This window comes from Pocillopora verrucosa, chromosome 3, assembly GCF_036669915.1.
Source record: "Pocillopora verrucosa isolate sample1 chromosome 3, ASM3666991v2, whole genome shotgun sequence".
In the NCBI taxonomy this organism is placed as follows: domain Eukaryota; kingdom Metazoa; phylum Cnidaria; class Anthozoa; order Scleractinia; family Pocilloporidae; genus Pocillopora; species Pocillopora verrucosa.
Genome location: NC_089314.1, coordinates 23,438,445 through 23,459,298, shown reverse-complemented (window position 1 = coordinate 23,459,298; position 20,854 = coordinate 23,438,445). Strand labels below are relative to the sequence as shown.

General features: G+C 37.2%; 2 protein-coding genes and 1 pseudogene across 2 annotated transcripts; 1 reads left to right on the top strand and 2 right to left on the bottom strand.

Annotated features, from left to right (window-relative positions):
- LOC136279662 (probable cystathionine gamma-synthase) overlaps positions 1 to 5,536 on the bottom strand; it is an 11,344-nt pseudogene extending 5,808 nt beyond the window's left edge.
- A 2,447-nt stretch (positions 5,537 to 7,983) lies between these two features.
- LOC131779053 (uncharacterized) lies at positions 7,984 to 17,175 on the bottom strand. The gene is given in 13 exon segments (XM_059095583.2): positions 7,984 to 9,034; positions 9,489 to 9,605; positions 9,978 to 10,109; positions 10,819 to 10,941; positions 11,037 to 11,096; positions 11,098 to 11,127; positions 11,257 to 11,346; positions 11,466 to 11,585; positions 11,587 to 11,646; positions 12,580 to 12,865; positions 13,618 to 13,776; positions 15,671 to 15,869; positions 16,918 to 17,175. Coding segments are annotated over 13 exon segments (1,590 nt in total). The 5' UTR covers positions 17,012 to 17,175; the 3' UTR covers positions 7,984 to 8,914.
- Positions 17,176 to 17,207: 32 nt separating this feature from the next.
- LOC131779054 (glucose-fructose oxidoreductase domain-containing protein 1) lies at positions 17,208 to 20,807 on the top strand. Its single transcript, XM_059095584.2, has 3 exons — positions 17,208 to 17,344; positions 18,063 to 19,100; positions 19,693 to 20,807. Exons 2-3 carry the CDS (start codon positions 18,080 to 18,082, stop codon positions 19,902 to 19,904), a joined length of 1,233 nt encoding a protein of 410 aa, XP_058951567.2. The 5' UTR covers positions 17,208 to 17,344; positions 18,063 to 18,079; the 3' UTR covers positions 19,905 to 20,807.
- Positions 20,808 to 20,854: the final 47 nt, after the last annotated feature.

Below are 20,854 nucleotides of genomic sequence, written 5' to 3'. Positions count from 1 at the left end.
TTCAATCTAAAAATATTCAAAAAAAAAAGGGAAATTTCAAGACTTCGTTCGTTTAAAACGCATGAACCTTATCTCCTTAAATTTTAATGAAAAAATTGGCCAGCCCGTCGTATTCTTGCCGATGTTTGTCATACCTGTCGCACTCCAATTTTGAGACGCCTATTTTGATTGACAAAAGTTAATTTCTTTTGGAGGGTAACTGAACACAAGAAATCTGGGGAGAGCGGGGGGAAGTTTTTGGTAGAAATTCTTGTGAGCTTACGTCAAGTTAAACTTCCCGAGACATTTTTCACACGCTTTGAAAGAAATATGTAGGAAGCGAAATCCACATACGATAGTTTGGCGCTGGAGCAAAAAACAGCCGAGTCTCAGTCTAACCCATTACGACATTTTTGAACTGAAATTTATTCTAACTTTTACGAACATTTGTCTCAGGGTGAAACTCATTTTATTCCTAAACGGGTACCCAAGGATCCCCCAGATGCTTCCCCAGCTTCCGTATTCGTAACCCCCTTATGATATTTGACTGAAATTTTTAGCAAGAGCTTTTCTAAGGTTCGCTGAGGCGTGTTTTTTGCGTATTATGTAAGAGAATCTCGGTTATTTGGGGAGAGGACTAAAATTCACCCTCTTACTTTACTTTATGTCGCAACATGCTTTTTTGACGTCCCCATTTTCTCTTTTATTCTTTTACGGTGTTATGCTAAGAGGTAAGAAACTTTAAATCCAGTCAATCAATTTTTTTCGGTGTTAGGGGGCGCTTGACAATAATAAAGGCGGGGGTAGCCTCAATCGGGCAATTTTAGGTACCTGTCTTTTTCAGGAAGGCCTTGGAGGGTGACAAATGATAATTTAACTAGAAGGCCTGAGGCTTAATTATCAGCTATGGTTAAGTACACAGTATCCTAAAACGTCAATTAATGTCACCCTTCTTTTCATTAACATTGACAAGTTTCCACAGAGGCTTCCCCAGCCTCCCGTTTAAAAAAAGTACAGTTAATTGAAGCTTTGTACCTTTGGATGACCTTCCAAAAACTTGGACAAACTTCCATGGCATTTTTTGATTATGCCTCTCCATTACGCACATGAAGGGTTTTCAGGTCGCACGATGTACGAGGAAGGCATCGAAAGGGCGACCTGACAAAACAAAGATGTGGACTTGGAAGTGAATAAAACGAATTTAGATGACAAGAGTTACATCAAAAACTGAGTCAACTGAAGATAATCATTGCTTAATATTGAGGCCCAAGTAATTTGAAAGCTAATCTATTCAAAAATCGAGCAGTTTATTATTTATTTATTAATTGAATAATTGATTGATCTCAAATGATTCATCAACCAATAATTGATTAGTTAGCTAATTGAGTGGTGTGTGGTTGGCCTCCTTGATTGATCTATTAATGTTTTGATTGATTAATTGATTGATTGATAGATACACAGATTGATTGATTGGTTTATTGTTCAAATGATTGATTCATTGATTGATTGAATTTTGGTGAACAACTAAATCTTATAAGTAGGAGATATCCTGAGAAAGACACGTCATTCCAACAATTCTATTAAAAAGATCTCTCCATATTACTTTAAAATCTTAGTAGAGATGAGCTTGAAAACCAGCAGTATCGTTTGCAATGTGGTTTTTTTTTTTCTTTGCTCACTTTTTTAGAAAATTAATATAGTATAATTGTTATGGGAAATTGCCAGAAAATGGAATGAAGAAGTGCAATGGGTAACGTATAGAATTAGCACTATACTGAGTGAGCACCTTACCATACATCCTCCAAAAAATTTCTGCAAGTCATAGCATTTGTGGTGCATTCCTGTGATGACAGTGTAAGGGAACCAGCTGTGATGTCACTGTGGCCTCCCAAGTATTTCGTGCTTAACAGAAATAAAGCCAAAGTAATAAATATTGGGTAAGTACTATTTACACAGTGCTTTCATTAAGTGGCATAAAACTCGAAGCCAAAGGACATCACCATGGCCAGTCAGAGTAAAAGATAAAAAAAAACAATTAAGGAAAAAGATGAAATCAAAGTAAAGACATGATGTCGATGTGAGTGACTCAATGGCATTTGGGCCAACAGGTAGGAAAAGTTGTCAGACTTTTTTTCCGAGCAATATCTTTATTCATTAGATCTCAGACAGCAGCATTGAGATGAGTATAAAGGTCACCCCTCTGTGCAATGTTAACAGAAAAAAAAATTATTGTGTTGCAGACAAACATGACTATTGTTTGGTGTCAGGAGTGGTGCTTCAAGTGTGAACCTGAAGTAGCCCTTGCCAAGCTGCATTTTCAAGCAAAACTGCAGTGTTATCCTTACCATTAGACATAAAAAATGCCTCTTCCGCAAATAGGCAGGAGATAAGCACACAGCATGAAAAGGTGCATTCAGGAATATGATAGAAAATTAAATATGCACTATGCAAGATTTAAGTTTGAGCCAAGAATTATGACTTACTATAAAGAAAAAAAAGGGCTTAATATCTCTTCTAAAATTTCATGGGGAGGGGGGGGGGGGGGGTTATTGACTCTGGATTCTTTTTTATCACAGGGCAGAAGGGAATTTTGACAAGTCCAAAAGGGGTGCTGATTGAGAGAATATGGTATCATTAATTTACCAGCTGTGAATGACGACATCAATTCCTTGTTGAATAGGTTTTTGATTAAATGATGAAGCAAAGGTACTGTCACACATGGTAATGATACCAAGTTCTTTGCCAAGTTTTCCAAACTCCTCCAGGTCTGTCAGGGTCATTGTTGGATTGCATGGTGTTTCACAGTACAAAACCTATTTACAAAAAAGAAAATACAGCAGTTGACAATTAGATTTTAGGGACAGTAAGTCAGTCACCCACAAACAAGCTGGAGGCCTACAACAATGTTTAGCTGGTAAAATGTCTGCATATGGTCTTGCACTGATAATGAGGTGCCAGATCCCTTCTGCAGACCTCAATCTTTTTGCTGGCTTGCTCTGCTCAAGGGCTTTAACTTATTTGCAGGCAAAGAAACCCTAATATGTGCAGCAGTTTTAATAACGAGGACGTGCTCCCTGGCTACAGAGGTGGGCAACAAAGCAAGATTAGTTAATGCATAAGGGTGGATTGAAAAGCACTGATTTCTCAGAAATGCCAAGCTCTGGAAAACTGATCAGATCTGGAGATATCATTCAATGGAAAATTCAGTGAACTATCAATGGGTGCCAAAATTTGGTTAGTATAGGTAAGACTCCAGAATAGCCTGAGGTGTGGTAGGGGTGAGGGGTTTGCTTCATGGGATCAACTTCTCTATACCTCTTCCCTTTTACATTTCTGATAAGCTGGTTTGTCATTTGATGTTAAAAAACATCAACAGTAGAAAAACAAATTAAAGTTTGTCTCCTTTCACAGGGACAGGTAAAGCTGGATGAATGACTTTAAAATTTAATTTTGACTTAAATTCACACCTTGGTGTTTGGTTTTCACAGCTTTACGATAACTGGAAACATCAAAGCCATCCACCATAGTGCACTCTACTCCAAAATCGTGGAAGATGATTTCGAAACAGGGCTAAAGTTCCACTGTACACCATTCTAGGACCCACCTTAAACAAACACAAAGCAGTCAGCTTCTTCAGTTATAGCACTGTCTCAATAATCAGTGACATTATAAGAGAGAAATATGAAGTAAAACTAAACTTTGACACTAGGATTATCAACAAAACAAAAACTTTTGCAAATCAATTAGGTAAAATAAGTAGTTTCTTTGAGAAAAAGGATCAGAGTTGGACAATGAACAACAAGAGCCCTGACTTTAACCCTTGGACTTGTAGTAGTGTTCAGTGCTAAACACTTTAATTCCCAGAAGTTATTAACAAGTAAACCTCTCCCAATAATATCCATATGTTATCTAGCAAACAGGTATTGAGAATACTCAAGCCTATCAGGTAGAAGTTTTAATTTAGATATAACACCAAATTCGTGTAACTAATCCACAAAGAAATGTGTAGCAGTTAGGGAGGAGAATTAATTATATCAGATCTTGGGAATGAAGGGTTAATTCTTTTAATATTATTGAAAATGCTATAATGAAGACAGGTGATGAGATTTAACTAAGAAACATGGCAACTACTATAGATTGTTTGAAGAAAAATCAAACCAATGAACAGTCCTTAGTTGACAGAAACATGGCAATACTAACCACATGATCTCCAGAACTTAGGGTAGCAAACAGAACATTTGTCATAGCAGCCATTCCTGAGGAGAACAACAATGTACCCTGTCCACCCTCTAAATTGTTGAGTGTTTGAGCTGCAGCATCAACAGTGGGGTTTATCCAACGTGAATACAACCAGCCACTCTGAAAAGAACATTTCAATTCTTACAATGAGTAAAATACCACAGCAGCATAGAATGGGGAAAGGAGGAGGGGTTGTACATAATGTAGGAAGTAACAATGAGGAAAAATTATCAGAAAAAGTAAGTTATCTGCTGGATAACTCTCAGATCGCAGAACTTTTATACAAGGTAACATCTCTTAAATAAATTGATTCATCATAAGAAAAGAGTGAAAGGTCAACCAAGCTATTTTTTAGGTGGTTTTCTCTGACACATTAGTTTTTCTCCAAAGAATTTTTTGGCCATTATTTCCTATTGTACTTTGCCCATTCCCAAATGACTTTTCTATCTGTGAAAGTGCCACTCTCCAAGCCAAAATTACAACAACCTTACAGACAACATGAAAAATAGGATAAATAAGGAAGTAGAGTAACCAACAACAATTTCATTATTTCTACATGAAAATTGATGAAAATGAAAAAAATTGGATAAACTGATGTAGTTTTTGTCTGTTATGATACCTGTGGGTTGAAAATAAAAGGTCTATCCAAAAAAATATCACCAAACCTTCCCCCTTACACACAGCCCTACAACACTATCTTACCCATTGTTACCAACAATACATTATTAAAGGCACATTTTAAAAAACCCTAAGAGCATTCACTTTCTATCTAGAATACTTCTCCTAGAATTAGAATCAACTGGACAGTTTTCAAAAAAATCACATACCCAAAAATTGAAATGAAGAGGAACATAAAACTAGTGGACCTTGGCCTTATTCCTTTGTTCAAAAGTCTTTTTGGGTCAGTTTAGAATTTGCTTTTCTTTGTAAAGCATCCAATAATCAAATTCTAGAAAGAAATTAATTATACTGAATTTTCCTCTTAAGGCTTTCAGGTGTGAGATCAGATTTTGCGCTAATCTTGGGTAGTCTTAACCCAGCTTTAAATAACTGGGCCAAAAATATTAAAGGGAACCAAATTATGATTTTGCAAATATGTCTAGTTAGTCAAAATTCTGAGGTTATTGGGGGAATGAACACTTTGAATTGAATTACATCATGAGTGATCCACAAGTTTAAGTCGATCTCATGAAAGAGACAAGTTCCACCTTTTACTCAAAATTTAAATCACAAGTGAAATAGTGTATTACCGATTGAAATTTTCCAGACACGCAAGAGAAACTATTGTCAAGCATATGTCCAAAGGTCTCTCGGAGTTCTTCAGCGTTTTCTTCATTTTTTTCCTTTGCTGAGTTTTGTGTGTTGGGAAGATATCGCCACTCTAACTAATCAATATATTGTAATGTGATCATGATCATGATTATTCATGTCCTTAAGCGTAATGATTATTCGACACGTGTAGTAATTACATTGGGACGGCAGAAACTGATCAACGACCCTGTGGCGCCTGAATCAGCCCTCTAGCCCATCAATTGCCCTTTATATTAAATGACAATGCGTGACCCACTGTTGAGAATATCGCATACGTCCGTAGGTCTCTAGGAGTTCTTCAGCTTTTCCTTCATTTCCCCCTTATGTCACCGAAAAATTTGCCGAGTCTTACGTGTTAGGACGATATCGCCACTCTAAATGAATGAACTCACTGAATGTGATCATGATTATTCATGTTCTTTAGCATGTGATTATTCGACACGTGTAGTGATTACATTAGGACGGCAGAAACTGATCAACGGTCCTTTAGCGCCTGAATCAGCCCTCTAGAACATCGACTGCCCTTTATATAAATGACACTGTGTAACCACTGTTAAGAATCTCGCTTACTTTCCCAAGAAATGGCATACTTAAGACTGCAGAAGGAATGAGTTCTAATTTATGCGGAAAACAATATGGCTGCGCCGCGCGATTTTTTTTTCTTTATCTTAAGCCTAACACAAACACACGAATAGATCCTTGCGAAAATAGACAGCAAGGAATTCTTGGAATTAACATATTTTTCAAAGATCTGCTGAAAATTGTGCGTGGCGCTTAAAGCCGCGCATCCACAGTAGAGAAACTCGCCGTAGCAACACAATTTGATCAGCTGATTTTCCGCAAGTTATTTGGCGCGTTTAAGTGAAAAACTAAAAATTGGAACAAGGTCAAAATTTAAAACAGAAATTTACTTTAAAAATTTTATTCCTACTAGAACTTTCTCCATTGGGCTGTGTGATCACCCAACCTGATCGTGACGGAAATGAAAAATTAGAAGAACCAAAAAGTTTCGATAGTACACAATCCCATGTTTCCGAATTTCCCCATGTCAACTTGTACTGATAAAAGTATTTTTACTTCTTAACGATGTTGTGCGCTTAACAGGTGGAAAGACTCTGTCAAATTTAGAACTCTCACCTTTCCCAATGCAAGTTCTTCTGCGTGAGTCTACGGAAGAAGTCTTGAAAGTAGGAAGACGCAAAAATTGGAACATTAATTGTGATCAGGTTCCTCTGGTTTCTTCCAATCACTTCCTACCGCCAAAGACTCGAAGCTTTCAAGGAGCGAGTTTTCATTTGCCATGTTTCTTTTGATCTACGTGGTGGCTTACAGTGTCAGAAGTCAGATATGCACCCGAACAAGACCCGTACTACACTTGCGTTGATGAATTCACATGATCCATTGTATGTTAAAAAGGAGTCAAGCATGCACTGAGGTGATGTAAGAGGTTTACACACGAGCCTCGGCCTCAGCGCAAGAACGTGATAATTAGAAACCGCGGACCAATCAGATGGTTCAAACAATTAACGACTATTTAAGCAAGAAAAATTAAGCGACAAACAGCTGAGTATTCATTCTGAATTGATAAGAGAATTTGGGATTTGATCAAAGGTTTGAAAATCCCTAACATTGTTGTGAGCACATGCACCGCTTATAATTAAGGTAATTTAGTTATTATAACTTGAGGTTGATAACGTAAAATTGGCCACCGTTAAGAGTTTCGAGCGCCAGCCCTTCGTCTTTCGCTCCGACGTAGGGCTAACGCTTGCAAGTCAGCTTCGAAACTCTCAACAGTGATTAATTCACGATATCAACTTAGTTGATAATACCAAATTACCTTGTCATACTCTCCCACCGACGCGATTTAAACGGAAGTGAATATTGAGGTCTCAATCATCAGATTGTCTGTGATTGGTCAAGACGAATCACGAGAGTGATTTGCTTCTTGCTGTCCAAGAGATCTGCTTAATATTGCCGAGACCCTTAACCGTTCTCATACCCACATATCGCGCAAGGAGGATGCAACAGTATAACAAACTGAACGTTTCAAAAGGATGTGAACTAGATATTTTCATGACCTCTTCAACAATAAAAAAAATTGAAAATAACAATCACATTCAATGACGAGCATCATCCTCTCGGGGCTCAAAAGGTTAGATGAGCTCGGCTCTTGGAGGGCTCTCAGGTTCTCGGAGCAGTTTATGTCTTTTGACAAAGGACAGAAACAAAGAGGAGCTATTTTTCTTTACAACAACTAGTATTGGGTGATGATACTGAAGCGATTACTTCAAAAATAACCCCCGCACGGATTTTGAAGGCCAGTCACTGTTTGAGATGGAAAGGTTTGAGCACCAACAAGAAAGAACGCTTCTTTTTTTCGCGGCTGCCTCTCCCTTCATTTTCAAGAAATCATATGATCTATTCATGATGACAACAAAACAACACCATTACAAAAACAGGGAGCACAAATTTTAATTAAATAAACTCAATAATAAAGTCATACGGACGATAGAATATACATTTTTAAAATTATTTTTAGTATGAAAATCTCTCTCGTTATGTCTATCAATTTACAGTAAAACTACTCTTCTGTTTGTAGTTATGCATAAAAAGGTTTCTTCATTTATTTAAGAATCTTTCTTATGAAATATGTGACTTTTGTTGGTCCACATCCAGCTAAGAGCACTATAATCAGCCCTAAACCAGCTGTTGAGAGAATGGACAGAAAACCTGGAGTTTGTTTTGCCAACATCTTTATCCTGGGGCCTCCTTGCGCAAGCCTGATCACTGGGCCATGCTTGTTCATGTAGAAAATTTAATTATGTGTAACAAGGTTTAGCCTGTGACACACTCTTTATAATTGAGGAAGATTAAAAAAAAAAAAAAGTACAGAAAGAATTGTTGTAGTGTTAGGAGTTACCCCCAACTTCTACTTCACTATTACACTTGTCTCCACTGACCAACAGCCAGAATAGGATAATCAAGGTGAAATTAAAGCCTTATTAAAGTACTCATGTCAAAAATTACAACTTGATCGACAAGAAGAAAAGTAAATCATCAATAGGGCCACCAGCCACACTGAAACAGCGCTGGAGTAATCATGTGGAAATTTTCTCGCCCCATTTCAGAGATCATCATGAGAAAAATGATGGGCTGACCCACCAAATCAAACCAAATTTTTGCTATGAACAGAGTTGTGAGGTGGAGTCATGTGAGCAAAGCCAGCCCACTTGAATGGGCCAATATTGAGAGGCCCCTAGATACACCTATGATTATCAGTACACAGATTATGGTTTCATTTAAGGTTACTAGAGGTGACTGCTATGGATCCTCTACATCTCAATCCAGAAGCAACTGAGTTGCTGGCATGAACATATCTGTTTAGTTATGAAGTAACTGGTTTCCTGGCATAGAAAACTCCCCATGTATGTTCACCACCTCTACATCTAGTTAGTTTGTTTGTCCAGCTATTCACTAAAGAGCTGTAGTCTTCACTTGAGAAGTCCTGGATGGAAAGCATAAGCAAAGTCATAAGATGCACATAAAATAAATAAATAACATAAAATTCAAAGTGTAGTATTGATGGAGAGGTTGAGGAGAAGGACAAGCAGGGCAAAGGTTTTAATAACTTTTTCCATAGCAGCTGCTAATGGTGTTATGGTCTGCCATGCCTGAAAAGGTGCCGTATGATGAAACATGAACACAAAGAGCCTACTCCCAGGCTAAAAAGATTGTGGTAAGAGGTCCTGCTAAGTGAGGGATGACCACTCGTAACCAGCTGCTATTGAAACCCCTAGACTATGAGGGTAGAGTTTCATGTCCTGCTGTATCTTTTTTAAAATAAATTTTGCAATACCTCCTTCAACATGCCAGCTCCTTCTTTTTTCAATATTTTAACACTGAACAAACTAAGATTTTTGTAGGAAAAAAACAAACAAACAAAGTAGCAATTTAATTACCTTGATGAACTCCTCTTTTGACTTTTCAAAATTTTTCAGTTCACTCTCTAGGATCTGTGTAAACTGTGTTGTTCTGTCTTCAGCTGTGACTGCCTCAAATCCAACTTCACGTAACATCTGTGAAAAGATTCAAACAGAATATCAAGTTTTGAAAAAGATTAATTAATTTCTCTCAGCCATTCCGATAGAAACTTAAATCTAATATACCAAAGTTGGGGTTGAAGAGCATCATTGACCCCTTGGCTGTCAACCCCATGGAGAAGTCCAGTGCCAAAGTATATTGCCTTTTTTTTTTTTTTTTTTTAAATATATCTAACTTGTTCTGAGTTTGAGAGGCCAGGTTATTTTACGTCTCCAGTGCCAGCAGTGAATGGGTTAAAACATATGTAAGAGGTTCTCATTCATTGCAGCTCCCCTGCTATTTTACTCATCTGTTCTTTTGCTGACTAAGAACCAGACTTTGGCTACACTAAACCTGAACACACTCACCTTTCCGTAGCTTTCAACATCAATTAAGTGGTACTGGCGTTCTGCCAGGTACTTTTTGAATAGCTCCGAGTGTTCACCACGACTACAACAGTAATCTGTGATCAGTAACTGTCCACCAGGCTTGAGCCAACTCTGTTGTAAATAAAACAATCATTTTGTGTCTTTGTGAATGAAAGACTTGAAAAAAGGTGCATGTGATGTTTCCTGTAGTTACAGTCAGTACAATTTCCCATGAATTTTGTGGCTTGCATCAGGTGTGCAGTTGGTAAATGGGTTACAATATCTTCTCTGTTCACCTGTTACATTCTGTTTACTAACTGAACAGCTGAAACAAGCTATCAAACATTTCGTAATTGACATCCAACCCTTAATTTTTATCTTAGCAGCACCAGTAAATCATTTAACAAACAGATGATGAGAATAGGAACTTATCAGCTGGAGGGTGTCTCATTAATATGAAATCATTTTCATCTACATTCAGTTGTTTAAAATGCATGACAAAAAAGAAAGGAGCTTTTAACCAGATCTTTAGAGGTAAATGCTGAAATGATGTCCAAATTAATGGTTGGGTTGCTTACCTAAAAAAAGTTAAGTCAAGGGGTTGTTTTCAGTCTGATGCAAAAGGTCACTGAGCTATAGACATCCCAAATATATTATGCAATGTTATTGATTCCTTGTAACTAACATTACGGTTAGATTTTTACAATATCCTATTACAATAACAAATATACATGTATGTTTACCACACTACCCAGTAATACAAAGACTAATGTAAGAAATATAATTGATGTTTCCCTTAACAGAATAAAGGACTACAAGCAATGAGCCAAGTATGTCTCACCAGAATCTTCTTGAGAAGGGCTTTTTTGTCCTTTATATGAAGAATGGTCTCTCTGCTGTATACTGCATCAAATCTTTCAGCAGGGAACTCTCTTGTTGAGGCATCACTTACTTCAAATTGGACCTTTTCAATACAGCAAATGAATATTATTCTTTGATCAAGTTACACAAAAGATTTCAAGATTGGCAGAAAAAAAACCATTGCTTCTCTTCACACACCTGGCTACTTTTAGAACTTTCATATGCTTTAAGAGCAAAGTTGATCATGTTTGTGGACAGGTTCCATACCAAGAACATGAGCGTGGTATGTCTGAAACAAAACAATTTCATGATATAGGACAGCTGTGACTCAGATGTGCATGGCAATTCCCTTAATTTAGTGTACAACAAACTGTTACAAAAAGAATAACTGATCAGAAATCCTTCAGTTGGTACTCACATTAGCAATGTAGAAGGCACTTCCACCTATGCCACACCCCAAATCTAGGATGTGCTGATCTTTCTGAAGATTCAGTCGGCCAACAAATTCCTTGAAATACAAAATGAGATAAGGATGAAAGATTTGTCAAGGTTTTGATCACAGCTACAAGAAGCTACTACCCTGTAAAATGAAGATATAACCTCAGATTTCAATGCATGTCATCACACCTTCATTGTTGTCATCCCTCCAGGACTCACAAAGCCTTTTCCAAACACTCTTTCATACATGAGGATCCCTGCCTTGTTATACTGATTGTTGTCAAGAAATTCCTGCATGTTTCCTTTGCTTTCCATTTTTTAACATCACCTTTTTCCACAACCAGGAAAACTGGTGCTTATTTTGTTTGTGCTGCAAAATATATTACACTACATCAGGAGCAGGTCTGAACAGGATTGTAATTCTGCATTCTTGGGAATGAAAGTTGACTATCTCTATGCTGTTGTCCAACATGATTTGGAAATAGGTACTGGTAAATTGTTGAGAAAATCTTAAAAATGCTACATGCAACCATTCTCCATCAAATAAAGGGATAACAGATTTGATATTAACCATTTCTTGCCACAGAAATTTTTTTAAACAATTTTTAAAATTTTTTTATTTAGCTTTGCGCAATTATCTCAGGCAGGGAGACCACTACAGCTTTAGCCAATTACAGTGGATTAACAATGACAAGGCCAGACCCCCTCCCACATTCCCAGTAAACAGGCCAGACCACATCACAGTAATCTCGTGAGTGGGTTCTTTAATGTTCCCTGCCTAACCAAATTGACTAATTAATAGAAGCAGGAGACAGGACCTATGGTTTATTTGTCCTTATCCAGAAGACTAGAATGTCTATCCATTTCTCGACATTATAGAAAGGTAGCACATTCTCCTCAGTTATATTACGACCTTGAGTGTTGGTCTGGCTGGGGCAAACTGGTGTAATTCAGGGTTTACATAGACAAATGTGGTAGCAAGAGAGTAGTATAAAAACAGGAAAACACTCTGCAGGTTTGAAATTGAAATAGCTGAGGCCATTGAATTTTACCAGAAAATTCTGCCATGTGGGTGGAAATTCTTAAATTTCTGATTTTAACTGAATTCCCTGATATCTATAGCAATTTTTAGTGTTTTGGTAAGTATTAGTGTGTTAACCTCACTATGGAATTGAGGGAGAAGTGACTTCCAAATTGTACACCCTCCATTACTTGGGTAGAACTGACTGTTTGACATATAAATGGTGTCAAAGAAGACATTTAATATGTACCTTTTCATAACATATTTACTGACTGGGGTTACCTTTGCATATGCCTCCACTGAACGCTTGGTCACCACTTCCAGGGATGAGGAATTACCATTAGGAAGTTTCACTTTGACAGCAGAAAAGACTTCTGTGTACATTTGAGGGGTCCTGTACACTGTGGGATTTTCGGAGTTTTTCATGTCCCCTGAGGAATGATAGCAAGACTCCCGGAAAAAAAGGTGGCCACCATCTCGTAGCCACAGAAGCATGTTCATAGCCAACTTCTCAAGTTCTTCATCAGAAAGGTACATCAGAAGCCAGTTGGAGAAAATCACATCATAGCTGCGACAGAAAGAGTGATAACATGAAGGTTAGTTGGGTTATTCAGAAGCTCTTTTCTCTATCTTATTATATCTCAGTCAATACAGGTGCTATGATTGGTCAGTTCAGCAGTTCCCTCCCCCTCTATTTACACCCAGAGATATACAAGTATCTTATTAACCTCCTTTTCCGTCTGTACTGTAAGTTACAGAACCTTGTTTTGTCTGCTGACAAATCTTGGTCTGTAACTTTCAGTATAGACCTCAAACTTGTGAAGTAAGATGTATACATGCAATTAATATGTAAATATCTAACAGTACTGTTTTGTCTGCAAGCGCAATAAAGAGATATATAAAGAGCTCATATTCAACCCTGTTCCTTAGAATACCCTACTGTATTTAACCAGTCACAGAAAAAAAAAGCCTTCTGTTTTCTTAAGAGTGACCAGCATGTAGTTTCTCTTTATTGTATCACTCCTGAATCAAACATTGGGGTCACAAGAATAAAGGAAATGATCACCACTGAGAGAAGCTCTTGATGGTTAAAAAATTCTCCTTCTTGGCACTTTAAGAAATGTATAGAGAACAGTATGGAGAATATGCATTCTGATGTTAAGGTGTAAAGTGTTAAGGTCTGACTCAAGGCTACCTTGTTTAATCCATTTCCATAGATGTTCACCAGTTTAGTTGGACAGTAAAAATTCCAACTGTTATATAATGCTTTTCAATAACAGAGGAAATATTGATAAAATGGTTTCACTGTGAGATATTTACCTTCCTTTTGGCAATTCCAGCTTTGTAACATCAGCACAAACAAAGTCAATGTTGTTGAACTTAGCGCCATTCACTTCCTTGTTCTTGTCAGTAAATGACTGCATGAAATCAACAGCAGTAACATGACGAGCTTCCTGTGCAATATCTCCGGTAAAACGTCTGTTAAGAAACAAAAAAAGGCACAGTCTTGACATACCTGTTGCATCCAGCTTCAAGTCAAGTGTGGCCTTACTATGGGAACAGTTACACTACCGGACTTTTTCTGTCACAATAATAGTGACATATTGTAAGAGAATATTTTCATAATGCATCAATCAGTTTATCTGGTGCTTTTACTCTGTACACTCAACAAAATTCTCCTTTAAGGATATTCCATGTTGTTTTCCATGTCTACCCAAATGGTTCCAAATTGCCACAATTATTATTTCCAAATCAGTAAATACAGATGCCACAAATGATATGTTTGCTTAGTGTTGTGTTTCACTAAATAATCTATTTAATCAATCCAAGGGAATTGACTTATCTCTTAAAAAATGTTATGTGGTTACAGATGTAACAATCATCCAAAGTACTATAATTAAAAGATTTTTTAATCTAAATATATGAACCCTTATCAATTGACATTCCGAAGTTAATAATAATGGCATGTCTAAGTTAAATGATTTATACAGATTTGGTCAAAACTAAGAAATCTTGCTTCAGTAAAAATCCCATATACTAGATCATGAGATCATTGCAAGATTTTTAACATAGAGTAAATAATATCCATCACCATGGATGTGATGATACCAGTACCATGACATATTTACCTTCATCAGCAAACAGTCAAGTACATACTGACTCTGAGTGCAGCGCAGGGCGCGGAGGATAGCCTCTATCACCAGACAGGTGGTTTTCAAGAGGCTCCTCTGATCAACACTTGATGAAACAATAACAACACAACATGAATCACAATTAAAATCCTGACATAGAAGAAAAGGTAAGTAAGTTAATTTAAAGGGAAGGGCTATTGCCTGTATAAGTTCCCAAATTTTTCTATCCAATGAGAAAGGAAAGCTTTATATACCCTAAGTTTGTGAAGGTGCTAAAATTTTTGATGACTTTACTAATAGTCAAACTTTATTTTAGCAATCACCCAAAATGCCAAGCCTATTCAGCTGCCTGTATAAAGTGGTCTTTTAGAGAAATTGAAACTGAGGAGATTTTACAAGCTCAAGTTTGGTGTTTTGGAAAAGTGATCACAAACATTTTGTCAGCACACAGGAAAATTTGATATCACTGAGATTGATAGGGATTTAAATACGGTATTTCCTTAAATAAGTACCCACCCTCCAATAGGCACCTTCCCCTAACTAAGTGCCTACCCCTGAGGCCACAAGTACTCCCCTCCTCCCTCACTTTCTTATAATATGGCTATATGGAAAACCCTGCTTCTATTGCCAATTTATTTTTTTTAACCATTTAACCTTCAACTACAGTGTGATCAGTACAGGTTAATAATTTCTTAATAATTAATAATAATAATTAATAATAATAATTTCTTAGTGGTCCCCTTGATTAAGCCTCTTCCTTCCAACAAGTTCCCCTCTTTTAAGTCAAAATTTTAAGTAAGTGCCTAGCAGTTCTTTAAGGAAATATAGTACCAATTATATTTAAGGAAACATTCACTGTAGGTCATACTTCTAGAGAAAAAAAGCAAACTAGTGTAACCCTTTAACTTTCCAGATCTGATTGTTGATTCTCCCCTCTAGCTGCTGCTCTCTCTAGCTGCTAAACATTTCCTCATAAATTAGTTGTGAGAATTTGACATTAAATCAAGATAATAATTTCCACCAGATAAGTTTCAGTATTCTCAATTCCTGTTGCTGGATAATGTAGGATATTATAGGGAGAAGTTGCATGATAATTAATTGAGAAAGTTGAAGGGTTTAAGAAATTTAACCCTAATTTTCTGCCTGAATTGAGATTAACTTATTTAAATTCAAGCACAAAAACATGCAGCCCACATAAAAAAAAAAGCAACACCTTATTGGAAAATATTTTTATTAATTACCCAATTCCTGCTCCCAGCTCCAGGACATCTTTTCCTTTGATATTTGGCAGCATTCCCATGACCTCTGGGTGCTCATCCTGCGTCAAGGTTTCTGCCTTACTGTCCAACATCATTTCCTCAACGCTTTGAGCCATGGAGTGTTTGTTCCAAAACTCAGTCATTTGGTCGCGTGTCTGGTTGGATTCTACAAGTGTTGCCACTGAAAATAACATGGCTTTTCAGGTAAATGGATACAGTTTAGGGTCACTTAAAACAAGCTTTTTTGAAACGTTGCAGAAAGTCTTTTACTGTAAAAAACAGTTTTCCCAAGGAACCAATTTAAGGCTATTCCCATGATCTGCATGACTAAAAAAATGGGCAAAAATTAGGTTCATTTCCCCGCTATTCTGCCCCAATAATAAAAATAAAAATCATAACAATATACTTTCTGACAATAAAAAAACTGCCTACACAAGTCGATTAAAAACAATTTCTCTTTATTGGCCAGCCTTGTTCAGGCAATTGGGCTAAATATTGGCCTCGTTCTTTGGTGCAAAAAATAACTTGTAAATAATATCCATCTGTCGCAATGATACCCAATATGCCTCTCTTTTTAATGAAGCAATAAAAAGTTTCGTTTTAGTTTAAGACAAGTTGCTTTATGGAATGTAATTGATGGAGAAAACTTATTCCAAATCTTTTAAATGGAGAGTTGACATAGAAAATTTGTACATCTGCCTTCCTGTTACTTCTCTGAAAAGGCAAATTTTAAAATTCTATTATTCTATTGTTCGTCTACGCCAACATCATCGAGGATTGCACACAGCAAAATCACTCGATATACTGAAAATATCTTGTTTCAACTGCAACGTTGACAAAAAAAAGAGAAAAATAAAATGAAAAGATATTTTAAGAACAAGTTTTCCTACGCTTCCCTCGAAAAAAAATTTGGCTGAAAATAACATGTAAGGCAACAATAAACAGACCAAGAGATGGTAATTCAGCGAAAACGCCAAAATTTTTTCGCGTTCGTTAGCTTTGCAGGAAAGGGTAGACAACATTGCACAGGATGAAAGATCCTCAGCGACATCAGACGATTGTAACTGCATAGAGCGCTGGTTGCGCTAAAAGGTAATCAACGATGACCGGTTCCAAAATTTCAACAGGAAAATTATGTATGACTCGCTTGGATCGGATAAGCCGGTTCGAAGTAGATAGGCTACCTTGCATAGAGAGTTAAAAGGCTTTTTCAACAGCAGTCCACTTACTATTTATCAAAAGCTCTTTATCCTTCTGTGTACCAAAAAGCCAGGCTATGGAGAGAGCAACGAGTATTCCGAAGACCAATGAGGAACAGTACATACGCAAACCGATCTAAATCACCTGAGAACCGGATAGTTTGTACTTGCCACCAGTGGTTTCACGGTGTTAAACACGGCACGTGATCAGCTGAGTGTTTATTTCGAAATTCCTGTATCTCGCTGTGTCAACAAGTTGGAACTTTGATTATTCGACAGTTCCTGTTTTGGCAATACCTCGTACTATGGTGTCACAACCTGGAATAATCATTAATTCGAAACTAATGCTCGCAATTTTAAAATGATTTGCGAGGGGAGAAAGAGGACTTTGTCAGGCTGAGCTTCAAGCTATCATTTAACCTTTAACATTAACAGAACAGACAGAGTTAAATCAAGAGTAAGTAATTACTGCAACAAATATTAGTCAGATTTTTAGCCTGGTTACATTTGGTTGAAAGGTCTATTCGCCTCATTCGACGTGGCCTTTTTTTCCTTTCTTTTTTCGTTTTTGTTTATAAGTGTTCAAATCGGTAGGTCTGGGGAGAGTCCGTCCAATTGTAGCTCACGTGTAGCCATACCCTTCCCTACAGAGTGAAATGGAAGGGAAGGGGAGGGTACGGCTTCATAAGGGCTAATCCAAACATTTTCTCGAATTAATTTCTTTCAAGACGTTTTCTGGCTGAGAGGAAATTTAACCAGTTGTGTCATTTGGAAAAAAAGGCTACCAAATGTCAATGAATGTTGAGGGGCTTTCAAAAGTGTGAGACACGGACCAAGCGCTAAATAGAAACATTGTAAATGTATTTTTTCACATCAAGCCTTTTTGTTTGTTAGATCAGAAGTTAAACCTAGCTGTTTGACTAAGCTGGGCTAATTTTATAAAACTCGCTCAATAAAGGGTCGGGAAAGAAATCCTGAAAAAGACCCTTACAATTATTTTATATTAAAAAACAAAAAACAAAAACACAACACAACAAAAAAAAAAAGATGAGGAGGAAGGGGGAGGGGGGATGATCGAAATTCGGTTTGTCTCAACCCAGTCCCTACCGAGAAGTAAATAAGATGACCGCCGTCAGCTACGAGCCAATGACCTTTTCTTTTCGCCGTGATTATAGTTCTGTAACAGATAGAAATGCTTCCCTCGGTCGGTGTTGTTGATACAGGGAACTCATCTCGTATACTTCTGCCGCTTCTACGCTCAGCCGGTTTTACAGTCAGTGGAATATGGGGTGCTTCAAAACAGCAAGCGAAGACGATGGCAGAGGAGTACAAAGTTCCATTCCATACAGTTAAAATAGACGAATTACTTCTGCGTGAAGACGTGGATTTAGTGTGTGTGCTTTGCCCACCTCACGTTCGAGCTGAAGTGGCGGTGAAAGCTCTTTCTATCGGAAAACACGTCCTCTGTGATTCTCCTGTAGGTCTTAGCAAGGATGAAGCTGAGAGAATGGTCCAGGCTGCTCAATATTATCCTAAGCTTCTTTCTCTTGTCAAACACGAACTCAGGTTTCTTCCCGCCTTTATCAAAATGAAGCGATACGTGGAGGAAGGTTTTTGTGGCAACCCACTAATCTGCGAGTGTAAGATTGAAATGGGTTCATTGCTAGGTAACAATTACACCTGGATGTGTGATCAGGCCATGGGTGGTGGGGTGCTGACCAATCTTGGGGCCCACATCATTGATCTTGTTTCCTTCTTAACCAACCAAAGAGCTGTAGAAGTTCATGGTACTCTAAAAACCTTCATTCCTCAAACAGATGAGGTTTCAGGCTTTCGTCATATATCCAGTGATGACTATACAGCTTTTCAGATGAAACTGAATGGAGGGGCTTTTGCGACAGTTTCTCTTAATGCCCACATTCCAGGACGTTACTCTCAAACTGTCACTATATACGGTACCAAGGGGCAGCTGATCGCGAGGAATGGTAGTTTATATGGAATGAAGAATGGTGGCAAAGAAGAACTCATTTATGGAGACATTGCCCGCATCCCGGGTATGTTCAATGTGGAGAAACTCCCACCCAGTATCTTTCTGACAGGTCTTGAAGTGTGGGTGTCAGAGATAAAAAGAGCATTTGAAGAATCCATTGATAAAGATGATCGAAGAATTGCTGATCTGCAGACTATTTCCAGTGCAGCTTCATTTCATGATGGTTAGTTTGATATCCTGGATAATACATGGGTAGAAGAGAAGGCACAGGGGTATGGGGGGGGGGGAGGGGGGGAGGGACTGAGCCCCTTGAAAAAAACTGGTGGGTCAAAATTCCATATGGTGTAGTGTGGAAGTTATTTTATTTAAAAGATGCACTTGACTTGGCAGAATATCTACCCTTGTGTTTTTCACAATTTGTTTTATCAACATTGTGTATGGGAAGACACCGAGTTGCAGGACTCTTTCTCAGACAACTGCCTACTTATGAAAAAATCAGTAGCTAACACAATTAACATGTGGCTTGATTTTTTTTGTCTAACTTGTGACAAGAAATCATAGATTAAGAATCAAATTTTTTTTTAATGAAGGCATAATAATAATAATAGTAATAATAATAATAATATTAATAAAAAAAGACTTTAATTAGGGATTTTAAACTAAATAGCCAAAGCTGATGAACTTGTGGCCCTCTATAATTAGCATGTTGCTTCTTAGCTCAACACAAGGTCAGAATCAATAGAGGATGAGAACAACTTCATTCCATTACAGGTGTTTTTAATTAACACTGTGATGACTGTTTCTTCAAATTGCAGGCCTTTATACCAGAACCGTCCTTGATGCCATTATTGAGTCCAGTGGACATGGTACTTGGTGTCAGGTTGAGTTTGTTGCTAATGAAGAAACTGGGGAAATGAAATCAGGCCCTGAGGAGAAGTCAGTACAAATCATCACTGAGCCACGAAAGGAAAAGGCAGGTGAAAAGAATCTTGCATCTCCTGTACTGCGAAAGATGCTGACTCAGTGAGCTTGGGAGAGTTAAGATAAACTTTGAAAGAGGATAATTTTATTCAAGCAACTATCAACAAATTTCCAATGCAATTATTATTTCAGCCAGTTTCTTTTTGTTTTGGCAAACATAAGATATGAGGAAGCTTGGATGGAAAAAATGGCACCTTTTTACCTTTCTGGGATGGTTTTGTGGTTTCAACCTTTTGAAAAAGTTGCCCTTTTGAAAGATCTCTGGTTCCATTCTCAAGTTAAAAGTTCAAATGAAAAATAATTTCATCTTTAAGGAGATAATTCTTGGTTTTGCGAAAATTTTGTATAGGTATTGGTATTGCTCATTTTCAACTTCAAAAGAACTACCAAGGAAAAGATGCAAGAAGCATCAAAAGCCAGTTATACATTTTACACTACAATGCTTTAAAAATATAGAAATGGCATAATCTGGCAGTTTCAGGGTGTATTGCTAAACAAAGTATTGAAAAGCTCAGTTTTCCGTGTTAAAAATCCTTTACTGTGTTTGAGAAATGTTTATTGCCTAATTTGAGAAACAATTTGTACAATTACTTTATAATTAAATAAAGACAGAAGCTCCTTCTATGGCCTTTTCTGACATTTTTGGATTGCATGTCACTAGAAAGAAATCCACAAGTGGGTCTCACTCAACAGGCAATTGTCTCAAAAATTTTGTACTGCTTGGACAGCAGCAAAAAAAAAGAATGAATTAATAAATTAAAACTCAACCCTCTCTTTATTATTCAATACTAAATTAATATTAAAATGTTATTACATTTTACTTTCATTTATCTTTTCTTATTTTGCTATATAAGCTTTTTATAAAATTTGTTTGGTCAAAAAATAACATATGCTCAGTAATGGGTAATTAGAAGCTTCAGTAATTAAAGTTTCAACGATGGCAACCACATGGAATTTAATCCTCTTAATTCTCAATATGTGCTGATTCTAGAACGA

Excerpts from the sequence above, each read along its gene's own strand:
- LOC131779054 (XM_059095584.2), top strand. The coding sequence starts at position 18,080 with ATGCTTCCCTCGGTCGGTGTTGTTGATACAGGGAACTCATCTCGTATA. Across the intron at positions 19,101-19,692 it reads TGCAGCTTCATTTCATGATG|GCCTTTATACCAGAACCGTC; the intron begins GTTAGTTTGATA and ends TTCAAATTGCAG.